Source organism: Pungitius pungitius, chromosome 11 (assembly GCF_949316345.1).
Source record: "Pungitius pungitius chromosome 11, fPunPun2.1, whole genome shotgun sequence".
NCBI classification, from domain to species: Eukaryota; Metazoa; Chordata; class Actinopteri; order Perciformes; family Gasterosteidae; genus Pungitius; species Pungitius pungitius.
Window position 1 is genome coordinate 17,800,262 of NC_084910.1, and position 17,811 is coordinate 17,818,072.

The following is a 17,811-nucleotide window of genomic DNA, read 5'->3' on the forward strand; positions in this document are numbered from 1 at the left end:
ACAGAGGTTCCCCAACCCCCCGTTACCCAGCACTAACTGGGGGGGGGGCAGCACCAGTGCCAGCCATCTTCTATTGGAGTGGCACTGATCCAGTTGCCCGGGGATTGGCTGTTCCGATTGATTGGTCAGTGGTGGGCATGGAGCCCGGAACTCACACACACACACTCACACTCACACACACACACACAAGCACGGAGACCTAGTTAGAAAGGACCTAGAAATAGTCCCTAGAAATACTTCAGGAACGTTGAGAGTCTCTCTCTCTCTCTCTCTCTAAACCCGGGTGCAGGGTCGCAACCTTCAAACTCCACTTCCTGACTCGTGGTTCGGGTCCTTGAGCACGCAGCTCTTTGTCATTTGTAAAACTGCTTGCAATGCCGATTCGAGTGTTTATTATTGGTCAATTCGTTCTCTTGAACAGAAAAGTGGCACAAAAAACAAAAAGTAATCTTATACGAGTTTCTTTTTATTGTTCAATGCATGGCCACACACATATACTGCTTTTCTTTTGCATTGTGCATGATGGGACAGTCACTATGGAAATGGTGATGTGGATGGGACACATTTAGGAATCTACAGGGCTCCAGACCGAACCCACATCCCTCCTGGGAGAGTGTCTACCGAGCCGGAGGGGAGGGTGGGGGGGGCTGGTCAGCTTCTACTCCCCTCTAACGTGACACCTCGATAAATAAATTCTGGATTATAAGTTCTTTATTTAATTTTTTCAGAACTGGATGATTTGTTCAGTGGATCAACGCAAGGCAACGACCTCTTCCCTTTCCCTTAAACATTCTCGGACATCTCATTCAAGTTCAGCTTGCGGGAAAAAAAAAAGCAAAATAACATCAACATCATTTGGGTACAAAAATAAAATCCAAATTAAAACTTTGAACAGGAACGACACCCGTTTCATTTTTTCTTCCTCTTCTCATACAAAATAGCACACGATACAAGTCACAGGTCACAAAAGTACACTGCAAATAAAAAAAAAAGAACCGTCTCCGTGGACCCTTCCTAGAGGCCCCTGAGCGGTTTGTGGGGCTGGAAGCCTCAGGCGTCAGCTGGACGGAGCGTGTTTCCTCCATCCTAAAAAGTTGTCTTCATACGCCCTTGACCCAAAAAAAAAAAAAAAAAAAACGCGGCCCTACCAGAATCGCGCCATCGTTCTACCCTCTTTTCTGAAACACGTACTGAAGAGGAAGGGAAGGAGGGGACGGGGATCCGAACCACGGCTCTAAACATCTACATGGATCCAGCGGGCGCGTGAGTGTGTGTGTGTAATGTGTGTGTGTGTGTGTGTGTGTGTGTGTGCGGTTCGTCTCTCTCGACACGCATGTACTCGTTTTGCTAAACATATACAGTGTATTCCTGGTTAGGGTGTGAACCAGGGGCACTTAAAAGTCGCCTGGCGTTCCCCCACCGTTTCCGCGCTCCGACCCCAGAGGGTCTCTCTTTATGTTTAGGATTGGGAGGTGGGACATCTGCTCTGTCTTGTAGCGCCGTTTCGCTCGCATTTCTCTTCTTCTTTTTTTCCTTGTATTTTTTTTTTTTTTTTTACCCCACTGTTTTTAAATTCCCTGCTCCTCTGAGCTTTTCACTCTCTTTCCTGTCAAAATCAGCTTACTTTCGAGTTGGTTTTTAGCCTTTCAAGACGCAGATACACAGAGCAAAAGAGCGGGAGGGGCGGGGGGGGGTGGGAGAGAGAGAGAAAGAGAGAGAGAGAGAGGGAGCGAGTGTTGTGATTGATCAGCTGTTCGCAGCGCTCGACAGCTGCCCCCGTTTGACCTCTCAGCCGATCTCCTTCCACTGCCGGTAGAAGTCCACGATGTTCTTCAGCTCCATGCCCGCCGAGCCCGCCGCCTGGACCGCCGCCTGCCGGGGGGGGGGGGGGGGGGGGGGGGGGGGGGAACACAGAGACATGAATACGGTGATACTTACACTTTCCTTTAACGGCTTGAGCCCCGGTACGTCAAATTAGCCAAATGACGAGTTAAAGAAAAGGACACATTTGAATTGTGTTTCTAAGAATTACATTTAATTATATAAATCTGCAATAACATAAATACATAAATAGATTGTAACAACGGCAAAGAGAGAGACGCTTCCCTATTGCATGAACTATTTGGCAGTCTGAGGCATACAAACGCATTCAAATGCTTGTTTGGACATCTATTACCATGGCAACGGTCAACGCTTGGAAACAGCGGCAGAAGTAAGCTTGCATGATGTTACTTTTCATTTGATACTTAATTAAGACTGCGGTGAAGCATGGAGAGAGAAAATGAGACTGAAACGGCAGGCTTTGCGTCACTGGATGTCTTTCGGGTTATTGTGCACACGTGAAGACCTTTGCGGCGGCCCCCCAAAGACCCGATTCGCTCGCCGTATGGGACGCAAGTGTTATGGCAAAGCACAAGACTACTGACGACAAACAAACAGGCAGTCGCAATGTTGGCTTAATCCGATCTGAACGACCAGCGTCGGCGTGCTTCCAAGGGAAGGGTGTGTTGGAACGCCCGACAGCATCCTTCCGCCCCCTCCCCGAAATCGCCAGATGGCCGTGGGATCCGCGCAGGCAGAGACGCGTCGGCATGGCGCGCGCGCTCGCTGCGGACTCACCTTCATCGCTGCTGACCGAGTGCAAAGCTCCTCCACCTGGTGGTCGGTAAGAATGGTCACCATGCCGGCTGTGTCTTCGTCCCCGTTGCTCTGGGAGACCGTAAGCTGACGGCAGCTGTCCACCATCTTGTATAAATGCCTTGAAATGAAGAGAGAAGTCCAATGAGGATCTTAGAAGATGGGGGCGGGGGGAAACGTGGGGAGGGGAGCGAGGTTTACCAGGCTTCCATGTCCTGACGTTTCAGCTTGTCTCTTTCAAAACCTCGACCAGACTCCTTCTGGCAGCGAATGTACCTTGTGAGGGAGGACGTGATACAGAACATTGAAATAATCCTCCTAACGAACGGAGCTCGGTGGAGTAAAAGGAACGAGGTTTGTGTTTGACAGGCGAGAAGCGCCACGCTAAAACACTCACCTGTTGCCTTTGCGAAATTCGGACTCCAGGAAGCGGATGCTGTCCCTCGCGCCGGCGTTTTCCTTCTTCAACCTGTCAAGTCCATCGATCACTGCGACAGAGACGTAGATCAGAATAAGTACCGAAACGGTCACATCGGCGAAAGCGACATTTAAATCGAATGACTCACATCCTTTGATCTAAAAAAAAATATATACATGACTTTGATAATTTGTATCGTTTCATGCATCAATTAACAGAAACGTACAGTTGCTTGTGAAATAATACCTAAAAAGCTGTATTCATCCCACGAAAGCCCCAAACATACATTGTATAACTATTACGGTCTTTTGAAAGTTGAATTGTAGAATGCTTTTACAGAAACCCTGTTACACATTCATTCAGATACTGTTTCATACGCAGCCTCCGCATGTCGGAGCGCGCACTGACCGGTCCGCGGGATGATGATGATGAAGCAGCCGCTGCCGGCCAGCTGCCGGATGAGGTGGAGATGCTGGCACAGAGCAGCTGTGTCTGGCACCAGGTAGGGAGACATGGAGGACTGGGCCTTGGGCTGCTGAAGGCTGCCCTCTAGCTGCGACACCTCCAACTGCAGAACGAGAGGCCCGGAGGCGGACCACGTGTTTTTACTGTACGCTGTTAAGGTCATGGTCATGGGGAAGATAGTACATCTACCTGACCACCTCCATCCGTGTTGTGCATTTAGACCGTTTGCCTCTCGGCCAACATTATTATTAACAAAATGGATCTCGCGCACAATACAAGTCGATTACATAATCCTTCTTCCTGCGACTGTGAGCAGGTATCGGCACATGGCAGATTTCAAAAGGGAAACGCAGGCGGGGCAAACAGCTGGTGGAAAGAGTGATAAGATTAAAAACCTGCAGTCGAAGCTGAGCCATGTCCCTCATTAGGCGATTCCGACGAGCCTCCTCTTCAGCCTGAAGATAAAGAGACGGGAGCGTTAACGTCAAAGGAGGCAGCTGCTGTGCTCACAGGTAAAATAAACAAACAGGTCATTTTTTTAATCATTCGTCACATTTATTAAGTTCAACAGTTACGTAAGCGGCGCACAAATGAACGAATGCGCCCCCGCCCACCCCCCCTCCCCCCCGCTCCCCCGGTGGCCGTTCTTTCACGTCGTTCCGTTTCAGATGCCACTCACCATTCGGAACTGGGCCTTGGCCTGCTGCACCAGATTGTCCTGTTCGGATTGGCTGATGCTGGTGAAGATGCCCGCCTCCGGGTTGAAGTGCAGCACGTTGCCCTGGAGATTTGTCAGGAAGTGGCCAAAACTGCGAATGCAACACACTCGCACGACACACTGCAGGAGGACAGAGGAGAAGGGGCGGAGAGGTTCTATGCTGTGTTCGATGAGGAAATATTGTGTGTCACTACGTTACGTCTGTTGTGCGTTTTAAAGGGAGACTGTGAGTCTTCACTCTCCAGATGGGATGACAGATACACCTGAGCTTTATCCATATAAAAATCTCCATGTAAAATAGATCCTTTCCGTCTATATGAGGTTTATCAAATTTCAATTTGAGAAAATTTAGGAGAATCTGAACATTTCAAATTCCTACCACTTACTTTGCTTAAATCTGAGTTTTTTTCTCTCTAATGCTATTTTCCTATTCATTCGTGTACATTTTTTAAAACTATAATAGATTTTTCTGTTAAAACAAAGCTGTCAGATTGATAAAACTGCTACTTGAATCTGGTTTTAAATAAAAACACACACTTATGGTTTAAAGATCATTTCGCATGAACAGAAAGCATCTCAATCACCTCAAAATATCTGCCAATTCATTTCAGCTCGTCTTGATGAAATATACTTGCTTTCCTAATATTTCACTCATTTCTTTATTATTGTACACTACAAAAAGTAGTGCTGTCAAGATGAGAACACAGTTTTGATATTTGAAAAGATCCTGGCTCATAAAAGTGTGTATATCTGTAAAGCGGTGTACTGGTGTGTGTGTGTGCGCGCTGGTGTGTGTACCTCCTGTAGTGAGCTGAGGGAGGGGTTGCGGTGAGTGAAATCGAGGCGGCGGTGAGCTTCGTTGAGAGCGGGCAGGTGTCGCAGAGCCAGGTCTTCAGGCAGCAGCAGACTCTGGACCAGACCGGGCTGCTCGCACTCGTTCAACAGCTCCGTCACCTCGGCGTTCAGGCCGAGCTCTGCAGCGCGCGCACACACACACACACACACACACACACACACGCACGCACGCACGCACAGAAATAAAGAAATTAGCTGTGCACTCCAAAATCAAATATTCTGCGTGAGAGCTTACTGTGAGTGGTGTTTGTTAAGTGGGCGCAGGTGTGGAGATAATGCACGAGGATATGTAGAAAAGTCATGTCAATGGTGATAAAAAATATGGGAAACCACATCTTTAAAAGGTATTACATCAAACTGCACTTGACAATTCAGCATTAGGATTTCATAAGTTTTAGCTTAGCATAAGGACTGAAAATGGATGGGAAAAACTACTTCAACTTTGTCTATTAACAAAAAAATGGTTAAACCTCGAATGTAAAAGCAAGTAGCTGTAGATTAAACAAACTAGATAAAACATGTTAATACGTTTTCCTTGCTCTTAGTCAGAGGAAGGTTTGCCGTTTACCTGTTAAGCAAAAGCTAATCTCCTGCCACCGCTACCCTTATATTCAGCATGCAGATATGGTGGTACCAAAAGACACGCAGCTCAAAGAATGTCTAAATGCTCTTTAAAATTAGCGATTTAGGGTAAAAAAAAACCCCAACAACATAGTTACTGTTGTTGCAGCTAAACGGCAGCATCAATCTTTAAGCAAAAAAAAACAAAAACTCACCAGCCTCGAGCATCTTGCCGCCATCTGGAAGCAGGTTGAGCAACACCGACAGGCGGTTCCACAGGCTCTGAGAACTCTGCGGGGAGAATCGCTTCGTTAACGACTCTCCCAAAGTCTCAGGGTTTCACGGACAAAGCGGGACGTTCGGCCCTCTCACCTGCGCACACATGAGGATGATGTCGGTGTTTGTCCTCAGCCAATCGACAAAGACTTTCACCACCTGGATCAAGCCCTGGTTGGTGAGGATCCCCAGCTTCTCCAGGAGGGTTTTCTCGCTGTGTACCGACTGAGCACTGTGTTGGCTGCCTTCCGAATCAGAGTCCAAGTCTAGAAAAGGTGACGGATTATTAATGACCACAAGTAAGAAAAAAGGGGTTTGATCAACAGTTTGGGGGGGAAAAAGCAAAAAAAAACAACAAAAAAAAGAAAGCACTTCACCATTTTCGTTGGTCCCGTTGGCAGCGCGGGGGTTGGCATCGCGGGGCGAATCCCCAGGAGGAGGGGGCGTCTCTTGGGACGGGGGAGCGGAGGCCTCGGCGGGGGCGGGGGCGACCGACGACGCCTGAGGCCTCAGCAGCATGTTGCTGAAGGTGGGCGCCAGGCGGAAGCAGCGCTTGGCCTGGAAGAGCTGCGAGGACATGGCCTGCAAGTTGCTGCTGATGCTGGAGTCGCTGGGCGTGAGCGGCCCGTTGGTGGCCGGCGGCGAGGCGCCGTCCCGCTCGGCCCCTCCCCCCTTCGGCGGGTCCGCGTCGTCCCGGTGCTCCCGCGCCTGACCCTCCGAGCTGTCGGGGTTCTCGGCGTCCTCGATGTCCTCGAGGTCCGAGCGGGACTCCTGGCTGTTCATGTCCGAGTCGGTCTCCACGTCAAACGCCGTTCCTCCTTCCTCTTCCTCCTCCTCTTCCTCCGAGCCGGTCCCCCAGCTGCCCTCCTCTCCCAAGGGGTCTCGCTTAGTCTCCTTCCTGGCAGCCGGCGGGTGGTCCGGGGCTCCCACGACGGCCGTCACCGCCGACTCGGCGTGGTCCCTCCTCTCGTCACCCTCCTCCTCTTCCTCCTCCTCTTCGCTCTCGAAGCCTTCGCTCAGGTCGCTCTCATCCTCCCCTCCGGTGTCCTTGCGTGCACAGCGGCGGCGGCGCAGGCGAGAGAGACGGGTGTACTTCTTCTTCTGCCTCTGCTTCTCTTCTTCCAACCGCCGCTGTTCCTCCGCACTGCATTGCTTTTTGGCGTCGGACCGTTCGCGGCCGTCTTCGTGCTTCCCCTCCTCCTCCTCCTCCTCCTCCTCTCGCTCCACAGAGCCGTTCTGCAGGGGCTTCTCGACGGAGCGATCCAGCGACGCGTCCCTCACCTCCGCGTCATCTAGAGGGGAGAGGTACTTGGTCACAAGGGACTTTGAATTGCTCTTGATGTAACGCGTAAACCTTGATTTCCTTGACACTTTAAGCCACATTTGTGTTCCTTTCGCTTTCACATCACGCCGGCACGGACTTCCTCCCTCACCTGTGGCGTCTGCGTGAAGCCGAGGCACCTGGCTCTCCGCTTCCTCCAGCTCAGCCTGCAGTCGAATGTTGACGTGGTTCACCAGATGGGAGAACAGCGCCAGAGTGAACGCTATGGACGCACTGTACTGCTTTGATCCTGAAAGACACAATAAAACATGCATCAGAACAAAAAGAATCAGTGACATTTCAAATGTTTTACACTTCAAGTCACAAAATCGACAATAATTGAAATCTTTTGTTAACGCCACCACAGGCACACACATCTGTTACTGGTTAATACGGTTTTATTAATGTATGACTATCACTCTCTGCAGATGTATGCATTTTTTGAAAAGTTGGGGTCTGAATTTTATTTTGTTAATCCATCACTCAGATGTTTTAAAACATGCAACAAACAAGAAAAAGCTTAAGGTGGAACATTTGGACGGTTTGTGTCATCACATCACGTCTACTTCAAGCCGCATTGAAGATGGTACTAAAAACGGATACGCGGCTTTTGAAGTGACATTCAAAGAAAAACTGACTCTGCTGACACACCTTTCATGCAAACAGGGAGATCTGTTATTTTTCATTTCAATAGTGTCGTGTTTTTGCATTTAGTTTCTGCAAAACAAATCTTCTCACGGGACGATAAATAATAACCAGACCTAAACGTTTGTGTTGGCTGCCTTCTCTGTGATATTAGTTATTTCGAATGTATTTTAAAAATTTAAAAATTTTAATTTCAGAACACTAAAGGATGAATGTACCGGCCTGACACTAACCTCTGTTCTTCAGGCTGTGCACCACCATCAGACAGGTGACCACCATCTTGAAGACGAGGGTGTCAGGCAGCACGGGGCACGAGCTGTCCGCATGCTGCTGCTGCTGCTGCTCGTCCTCTTCCTCGCTGGGGCACTGGTGAGCGGCGCCGGGCGTTGGCGGCGGCAGGTAGAACATCACCAGGTTGAAGTCCTCCAGCACCGACTGGCAAAGGGACGTCAGCTCCGTCTCCATCAGACTGCAGGGAGACAGAGGAGGGGAAGCAAGGTGATGAAAAGGAAGCAAACAATGAGTAATCCAAAGGATTTCTACACTGAGGCGCTTTCTTTGAGCGGAGATACTAAAGATTTGTGTATTTGACAGTAATTAAACATACAACAGACTATGTCCAGTCTTACAATGGCTCAGAACTACAAATACGGTGAAGCGAAGGGCTCGTTCCAGGTGTGTACCGACATGTTGAGTGACGGCACACACACACTCACCTGTTCTTGGGCTGCAGCAGGCTCTGAAGGTACATGAAGCTCACCAGGAGGTGCTTAATGTCTTTTAATCTGCACAACAAAATGGAAAGAATTATGGAAGTCATAGATTACAGATATTTCGATTATTTTGTGAATTTTAGTTGCTCCATTCACAGTGGTAATCTAATTAATCCCATAGTTAACAGCAACATGACTTGGCGTATACGTTCCAATTGTTATCTCTTGAAGCGTCCCTCTTACCAGCTTCATTCGTGTGCACTTCTATCTTTCGTTCCTACGGATTTCTTATACTTTTGTTGCATCGTAGCTTCCCCTACAGGGATCATCAATGATCTAATCCCATCTACAGGGAGATGATAAAAGCAAATCGTTAATTAACCCCGGCTGTTAATTGAGACTTGATTAAAAGTTAAACTGGGACATTGGAGCAGTGGAGTCCAAATATTCTTCTTTCATTTCAGACAGATTTTTTTCACCTAGACAGGTCATAGAAGAACATTATTAATACCACGGTTGTCCAGAGGAGGCTCATGAGGATTTGGAGGGGATCTCGGAGACGTGCATCTCTTTGGACTCACCTCTGTCGAGAGGGAGACAGCTTCTTCATTTCCTGCTTCTTCACCTGGTGGTACATCTTGGCAGCTTTGTCAAACAGGCGCTTCAGGTTGCCGAAGGCGCCCTCAAAGGGGGCTTCTGATTGGATGCTAGAACGGACAAAAACAAAAAGGTTACGACTCAAAAGCATCGCGTTGCGGTTCAGTCGTTGACGTCGAACACAACTGTACACAAAGCGTTCCTCACCAGCGAAGGTAGTAGTAGGTTGCTTCAACGTTGTAGGACTTGCTCCCTGCGAGTGTGCCCAGTTGGTTAAACGGCATTCCTGTAGACGGGTTTCAGGTTTTTGTTATTATTGTGGCTACCAAAAGAATAGCATCCGATGCGGGGACACACACACACACACGCAACTTTACCAGAATAAATCCTCTGTTACATTCACTCACCAACGTGCGGCATGACGGACAGCGCCTGGTGATAGAACCGCTCTGCCAGCTGCTCGGCCTCCACGCCAGCAAGTTCATTCTGGTACCGGGCTGCAGAGGGAGCATTCACAGCGGTAACGGTAAATACACGTGGACAACAAGACACACGTAGAAATAGAAAATGTCAAGCGATTCATCTTTGATTCAACAAAAGGCAAACTGGAAGTGCATGCATTATTTCTGCTTTTAACAGAAAATCAACCCGAATATTTCAACTAACCAGAGGAGCACACTGCCAAATATACTCAATAGCTGAGCCAAATTTTCCCACGCTGAATGACACACGCATGCTGTTTTACGAATCTGCAAGCTGGGTAGAGGGATGAAATAACTGCACATTCCATTAACACGTTATTACCTAGATCTCCAAGGTAGACCAGACAGCGATGACAGGCCATCTGCGCCCACTCCATCTCCTTGGGGGTGGCCGAGACCGGTTTCTTTCGGCCTTTGGGGAACAATCACACAATGTTTTGCATTTCTTCATTTTCAAGCGTTTAGCTAATGCACTTACCCAAAATGACTTGGGAGTTATGAAACAAAAGAACAAGCTTCAATCGCAGCACGGCAGCAACTCGCAAAGAGCGGAGTCCGACTATTAGAGACAGCACCCAGGTGTCATTTCTCCGTTCCTGAGGGGTAATGCCCACTGGGGCTTTTGTTTTAGGGGGGCCGAGAAAATGTTTGTGCCTTGATAAGGAAAAAGGTCAGCTTGGTGCTGGAGGACTGGACTACGGACTTCTGCTGTCTAGAATAATGCAAATTACAAAACACTCATTAAACTGGCTGAATGGGATTTGACCCCATTTCATGAGAAAAGCTAATCTGACTGCTGCAAAAAAAATGATGGGTCAATGGATTGGTGGTATTTGGTCACTGCATTCAAAACTAAAACCAAACCAGTAAAACCATCGGACGGTATAATAACATCAAACCAGCACCATTACTTCAGTCTGGATGCCTGCATCCGATACACTTCTTGTTTCGGTTTCAAAGTAAAAGCCCCATTGCATCTTTATATGGACAACAAGCTTTCAGTACTGAACACAAGGCTCTTATTCTGAAACATTTGCAGGACAGTGTTGTGCGGTGAGTTGCTTGGCTCCGAAATTAATCTAATGGAGCAGTTACGGCTTTTAGATGGGGATCAATATTATTAGTTACAAACTTCTGCCGATTATAAAGGGAAAACTACATAAAAAGACAGGCTGGCAGCAGCAGCCGTTGAGCAAGGCAGCCGCCACGGTGCGTTGTGCGGCCCAGTGGATGAATGAAGAAAAGCAAAAGCTAAATGAGGGCGCTCTTCTGTTCTAGTGCTCCAGTAAGCCATCAGTCAACCCGCATGCACGCCGCCCAATCCCTGAAACCAGCACAGCGAAATACAATTCAGCCCCCATTTGTGGTATTGTTCACACCTACTGTGGCTCATCATTTGATCGTGACCTTTCAATACGAACAAGCACACGTACGAGCATTCACGCGAGCTACACATCCCTCACCTGGTGTGAGGTTTGCTACGTCTCCGCTTTCGGGTACCTCACCTATCAGTGGGTCTGTGACGTGGGTCCAGTCGATGCAGTCCTGTAGCTCCAGCTGGTAATGTGACTGGATGTACAGCAGCAGGTGCTGGTAGAAACCCACGCCGGCAATCAGGTGTGTGCGGTAGGCGCACTCCAGAGCGCTGCGACTGTGGATGTGCTACAGGCGGGATAAAGAGAAAGAAGTGAGCAGCTGATACAATGGGAGGTGTGTGTGAGCCGGGCAAACCATTAAAAACCACTATGACAGGACCAGATTTGTTAAAGCATGCCGTGTCAAATAGTAGTTCCTGCCATCAGGAGCCAGCCAACCACAGCAAAGACTTGTTTTGTGGAGGGGGTGTGGGGTTCCACAGCTGCAGGGACAGTTACCTTCTTGTTGGTCTTGATAACCTGGATGACCTCGTAGTAAACCTTCCTCCAGAGCAGCTCCTCGGCCTTACGGCCGTAGTCGACCGGGTGGAGGAACATCAGCTTCACGCAAAGCTCCCTCAGTCTGAAACACACACCAGACACACACACACACACACACACACACATGTAGTTGGGTCACCGGTTTGACAAGCGGACCAACAAGTCAACAACGTTTTCAAAAGGAACAGGTAAGTCTTGACGGGTCAGAAAAACCTCTGGGGTTTGCCCTTTTCGATGTTCACTCAAGACAATAACCGGCGGATTGATCAATAGTGAAACCTATTGAAACGTGTGTGCAGAGTGTACAGGTGTACTATTTGTCCTCATTGACTGACACAATATGTGCGAACTGATTCAGAAGTAAAACTCGCTCGAGAATATACGGAAATCTCAGTCCCCACATTAATGTGTGTCGGCAATGACAAGATGAGGTGAATATACTTGAGCGAGGACAAGCAGTGATTCTTAATCCACAACTAATTGCTTTTGGAAACAAATCCATTAAAAATGAACTACAGCCAAACCCCAAGTCAGCACATCCAACAAGACTGTCCAAAGTGTGCTAAAAAACTGAAAAATATAAGGCATTCTTCACAGTTAAAATCTGGAACTATGCTTGTTTGTCTGACATGTGTCTATTTGTAAAAAAACTAAATCATTAAAGTAGTACCACTCTTTTATTGTATCTAAACTGAGTAAAATTTGCCAATTGCTTTCACTTTATATGCAACCGATGACCACAATGAAACTCAAATCTGTCCAGTTCTTTATAGTCAGATCCTAAAAACGAGCCACTGAGCAAAAAAAGACATCACCTGTCAACTATGCTTCTCGCATTCACTTTTCACTTCCTCTCTTTTTGATAAACAGTATCCGGCAAAACAACTGCGAGTCAAAGCAGTTTTCATACTGAGCTATTTTTACTTTTGTTTGTGTACACTCTCTGAAATGACTACAATGAAACAAACAGACGACTGCCTTGTGCGGAGTGCAGTCAATCCCAATTGAACAAACCACATAATGCAGAAGTGGTTACATCAGGCTGGCCAGATGTTCACGGTACACACCTGCCTTTTTTCTCTCTCACACTCACACACACACACACACAGGTGACAGTTGGACCTACTTGTTGCGAAGGCTGATGTTCTCCGGCTTGAAGACCTCTCTGTAGGATGCTTTGCTGCCGATGATGACATCGAGCTTGTGCACTGACTCCACCACGGCCCTATTTGGGTAAAGCATGAGCACGAGGTTAACGCTGTGACGTGAACAACACTGCTGTGGTGGGACATCACGCAAACGACCATTCTCTCTTGTTTACAAAGCACGAGCTTACACAAAGCAAGGTGACTGACCGGTCAGATTCACCTGACGCTACACTGACTGAGTACGCGGGGTTGTTGGACTACCCACAGTCGTGACAGGTCGCCGAGTGGACGGATAGATGGGATACTTTCGTGTGGGGGCAAACATGAATCGGCTAGCGCTAAGTTAGCCAGCGCAACAAACGTCCAATTAGCGCCGTAGTTAGCGTTAGCTACGCGAAACGGCCTCGTAAACTTACCTGTAAAGCCGCTTGATGAGAAGGACTTTCGCCTCTGGCTCGCTGTCCTGTACCGGTCCACTCATTTTGACGACTCGCGAGTTATTTGATCACACGCTCCCGCGTTTGCTCGCCGCTTCCTCTGACCCTTCCCGACACGCAGTTGTCAGGGCTACTCAGGTTTGTTCCCCGGCAGTGACAACCGTGTTGATGGCCAGCTAGCGTTAGCTATCGAGGTAACGCTACCTTTCCTCGCTTTCCCTTTCGCTTATCGTGTCCTTTCGCAAGACCCCCTCTACCCATTCGTTCTGAAAGCCGGGTAGGAGGGGGTGCCCAGGGATTTAGGCTCTTCCTGGTCAGCTAAAACGCACCGATATGCCTCTTGTGTTGTTCCCCATTCCAGCCATTGCTAAGAAGGCGGCCATTATTCCTAACAGGCAGCGACCGCCTGAGTCTCGCGAGAGTACGGAACGAACTCAACGCGGAGCCTGGGGTTGCCAGGCTGACAAAAGATCCCCCATTTGCGACAATCTTGAAATGGTGAAAAACACGATAGTGGGTTTAGGGATTGGAAGTCAGATTTTACGTAAAAGTAGCGGTAGAGTTCTTCAAAAAATTCCATTGTTTAAAAGTTATGCATGGAAGAAAGTACAAAATCATCAAAATGTACATACCACAAGTAGTACAGAACTACTCAATGTGCAGACTTATCCATATTAGATCATTACATTATAAATATGAAGGAATTTCTTTAAATATTACTAGAATTTTGAAACTGGAAAATATTTGGCAAATTCACTTTACAAATGATAATAATATATAAAATAAAATAAGACAAGATCATCTTTTATTTGTCCAGCAGAGAAATCACACAAATTTAGCAGGAATGGTAAAGTGCACAGCGAGACATAGTGAAAAGAAAGATAATACTTTGTTGATTTGTATTTTGTGATAATCATCATTAAAGTAGCTATTTTCCACCAATATATGGTAGCCTCACATTATATTGTAACACTCAATAATACCTAAATCCTGAATTTCAGAAGAATACCCAGTGGTTACGCGTTGAGGTACTTTTTATTAACTTGAGTTTAATTGAGTATTTCAATTTTATGCAGTTTCATACATTTGCAATTATGAGACAGATATTGTATTTTTGTGTTAAATCATTACAAATAATAAAAACGTTTTTAACTTCAAGAAGCAACAGTATAATATAATCATTTCTGTACATTTAAGGTAAAATGTTTTTTTTTTTTAATTTGGTGAAACTATTATATATTATATAAATAAGATAAAAGCATTACATTTTAATTTTTTATTTTATTTTAGAATCCATATTTTCATCATTCGTATGCTTTCTTAATGGATTAGTTTTGCACCCATGCTCAACTGTGTTGTAATTTCCCCTGGTTACCAATAGAGGTCTATAAAGACAACATTTTATTTTAAGTCCTCATGACTTGCTTTCTGAATGTAACTTTGTGTTTTTTCTGAACTTATTATTGTTATCACAGCTGATGTTTTGTTTTTTGGCATTAAATATAGTTTAACATGAAAAATGGAAACCTTACTGGTAATTCTCTCAGTGACATGAATATTCAGAGTTTAACCTGGTAGAATGAATATAAGAATGATGCTCCAGGCTGAAGCAGGTGGAGCTGGAGCCCTCATCTTATGCCCCTTTTGTTTTCACAGCACGTCTTGCACGTCCATTGTGCACATTTCTTCTTCTTCTTCTTCTTCTTCTTCTTCTTCTTCTTCTTGCTCTGCCCCAAGTCAGAAGCAGCCAACCCTCAGAGGAACCGCGAGCGATTAAATGTAGGAGGATGAGGATAATTACAAGCTCGCTATATTCACTCCGGTCCCCAGGTCCCAGGCCTTGCCTGCCGTCATCGCTCTCAGCTCCTCGGCTGAGGCGGGTGTGAGGGAAAATGATCTGCCGTGCTCACCGAGAGAACAATCAATGTCCTCAGAGGCAGGAGAGAGATGCAGTTAACTCAGTTGAGCTCTCACCGTGTGCACGAGTCCAGAAGGAGGATGTACACTGCAGGCGGTGGAAGAAAGCAGTGACCCCGGCTCTTGTTTCGGCTAGTATTCAGATATTAAGTACAGAATTTATGACGTGAGGATTTAGTGTCCTTATCATTCATAACCTTGTTTAAGAGGCGGTGCATGCTGTGAGCTTACAGTGCACTGAAACGTGTGCATTGATTCAGGCGAAACACCAGTGCTGCTGGAATCTGCTTCTTTCTATTTTATATGAATGTAAACTAAATAGTTGTTTCTTTAATATGGACATGGATATGTGTTGGAATTCAAGCTGGTGCATAATGGGCGGATCCATTGATTTTGTTAGTTGTGGACGTGGCCTTAAGAGGAAAATGATCAGAAACTACAAATTGGATAAAATGTATGTTTTTTATGTATTTTTTCTTATAAAGTTACAAAGATACTATTTCATTTGACAAAAATCCTCTGTGATTTCCTAAAACAGCTGAGCACGGTCTTGTTTTTGCAAAAAGAGAGGAGGTCAGGCAAAGGGATGACTATTTTAATCAGTGAATTTGGGATGGTTTTAAGATAAGCTGCAGCATCCATATTCACAGCATCAGTGTGGCTCATCAATGTTTTTTTTTAATAGTTCTGAGAAAACAATTGTTGTCTGTGATAAAAAGAAAAGATTGTGACCAGCTTGAATCTTTTACGAAGGGAGAGAAGTCCAAGTAAGAAACAAAACACACATTTCCACAGATTAAGAATTTAATTATTTGTTTATTTATTTATGTATTTCTACCTCCAAATTCACCCACCCGAAAAATATAAATTCCGGTGTATTCCAAAGCAAAATGAAAAAAATGAAAAGAAGGGAACAATGGCATCTCCATCAAAGGAATCAATCAACAAAATCATAGTGGCAATAATTATTATCATTATTACAATAATAATTCAATGATCAGAATATCCACATTCATAAGAACTCCATATATACGACTGCAATACACTCGTCAACACCACTCTTCCATTAATATACACAAAATCCCCAAATGTCTGTCCTGTCAAAACAACTATAGAGGAGTTTTTGGGGAGGGGGGTGGGGGGGGGGGGCTATGGCTTGTCAAGGGGTATGAAGATGAGGGACCAGAGAAGTTAATGGATCTAAGGTTAGTAAGGACCTATACAAAAACAAGCAGGTGTGAAGTGACCTCGGTATACTTTCATGGGAGGGTTTGCCAGTCTAAACGCATCTTTAAAAAAAAAAAAAAAAGGTCAGAAGGCTCCACGAGAGGCAGAATTTGGGGAACAAGATTTTCAAGAAATATATAAGGGTTGTCGGGAATAAATATATAACTCTGAATGACAACCGTTGCAAACATATATCATAGGAACCCAAGGTGAAGAGTCTGATGTGCAGAACTCAAAACAGGCTGAGAAGTTTAAAAAGAAATGCAGACGGTGGCGTTTGGAGAAAAAAAATCGTCTTCGTCTAAATATGTACAAACAATTGCCCGGTCACCCAAATCCGCTTAGAAAAGCTTCCGCTGGTCAGAAAATGAGTGCAAGCTCGAGATCACGCGAGCTACTTCCTGCGCGGGAGCTTCTAGAAGGCAGCTAGACGCGACGGAACCCGGCCGATATTCTCGGGCCGTTAAACACCGAGCGCCTCAGAACATGTAAAAACCCCTTTTTTTCCACGCCTCAGTATTGGTAACTTGAGAAAGACCTATTCATAGAAAGAGAGAGAAACATTAGAGGAAAAATAACTGTACACTCTGCATGTACAAACAAGCTGTATATACACATAGACGTACCATATGTACACGCTTATCCAGTATGTACACAAAGATGGACACGCACTTATATGTACAAACACATTCACTCGTTGCAGCGGGACCTCTAACATATCTCTCTCTGCGTTGTCGTTGGGGGGGGGGAGAGGGGAGGGGGTCGTCCATTCGTCCAAGTGAACGGGGGGGGGGGGAGCTTTACGGCAGCTTGACTGCAACAAAAAAAAAAAGAGGTAAAACGAAAAAGAGTTCATCCGCTCCGCTCGGGGGTCAAAAGTGTGTGTGGGGGAGGGGGGGGGGGTGGGGGGGGAGACGTCCTCTCGTCCGAAGACTCTCACGTGTCGTCCGTCAAAAGGAGAGCTCCATGGCGACTGTGGTTTTGAATGGTTATAACCAAGAGGAAGGGGAGGGGAGGCGAGGGGAGAGGGGGGGGGGGGGCAAAGGTCACAGCGACGTGCAAACCGCTGCAAAGGGGGGAGTAGGCAAAACACAAGTTTGTCCCTTTGGTCGCAGTCCTTCGGGGCAACGATTCTCTCCACAGGATTGTCTTGGTAGGAAAAGTGGGTTCATATAAAATGGATTATTGATGAACTTCCATTAGATAGAGGCATCTATCTATATCAAGAAATAAATATCTGCTTCCGGGAAGATTTGTGATGAGGAGATTTTTTTGTTGTTGTTTTTGTTTAACACTATTGTTAAGAATAAGCAGTATCATAGAAATATGAACGACAACATTCGGTCAGGTTTTTCAAAGTCTTCGTTGAAGCAAGAGTTTTTGTTTTCTGGAGCAGTTTTCACTTGTTGTTTTAAGCTGTGCATATTTAGGTTCCTTTAAAATCAGAGTCCGACGGAAGGACAACGGAAGGACAAGAA

The 17,811-nt window shown here is 46.2% G+C and overlaps 1 protein-coding gene across 1 annotated transcript; it reads right to left on the bottom strand.

The window, feature by feature from the left end:
• Nucleotides 1-448: 448 nt before the first annotated feature.
• smg5 (SMG5 nonsense mediated mRNA decay factor) lies at nt 449-13,608 on the bottom strand. Its single transcript, XM_037454659.2, has 22 exons — nt 13,169-13,608; nt 12,731-12,829; nt 11,563-11,686; nt 11,194-11,350; nt 10,011-10,100; nt 9,614-9,703; nt 9,414-9,492; nt 9,191-9,316; nt 8,613-8,681; nt 8,130-8,365; nt 7,364-7,501; nt 6,308-7,222; nt 6,027-6,196; nt 5,870-5,945; nt 5,037-5,212; nt 4,200-4,358; nt 3,916-3,975; nt 3,464-3,623; nt 3,035-3,125; nt 2,839-2,913; nt 2,620-2,758; nt 449-1,872 (listed from the first exon to the last, which is right to left on the bottom strand). The coding sequence occupies exons 1-22, from the start codon at nt 13,231-13,233 to the stop codon at nt 1,789-1,791; spliced, it is 3,378 nt and encodes a 1,125-aa protein (XP_037310556.2). The 5' UTR covers nt 13,234-13,608; the 3' UTR covers nt 449-1,788.
• Nucleotides 13,609-17,811: the final 4,203 nt, after the last annotated feature.

Bases quoted from the DNA above. Each gene is read 5' to 3' on its own strand.
- smg5 (XM_037454659.2), bottom strand. From the start codon at position 13,233: ATGAGTGGACCGGTACAGGACAGCGAGCCAGAGGCGAAAGTCCTTCTC. The intron at 11,351-11,562 runs GTAACTGTCCCT...TCCCGCCTGTAG, and splicing joins TTATCAAGACCAACAAGAAG to CACATCCACAGTCGCAGCGC. The intron at 3,126-3,463 runs GTCAGTGCGCGC...TCTCTGTCGCAG, and splicing joins CATCATCATCCCGCGGACCG to TGATCGATGGACTTGACAGG.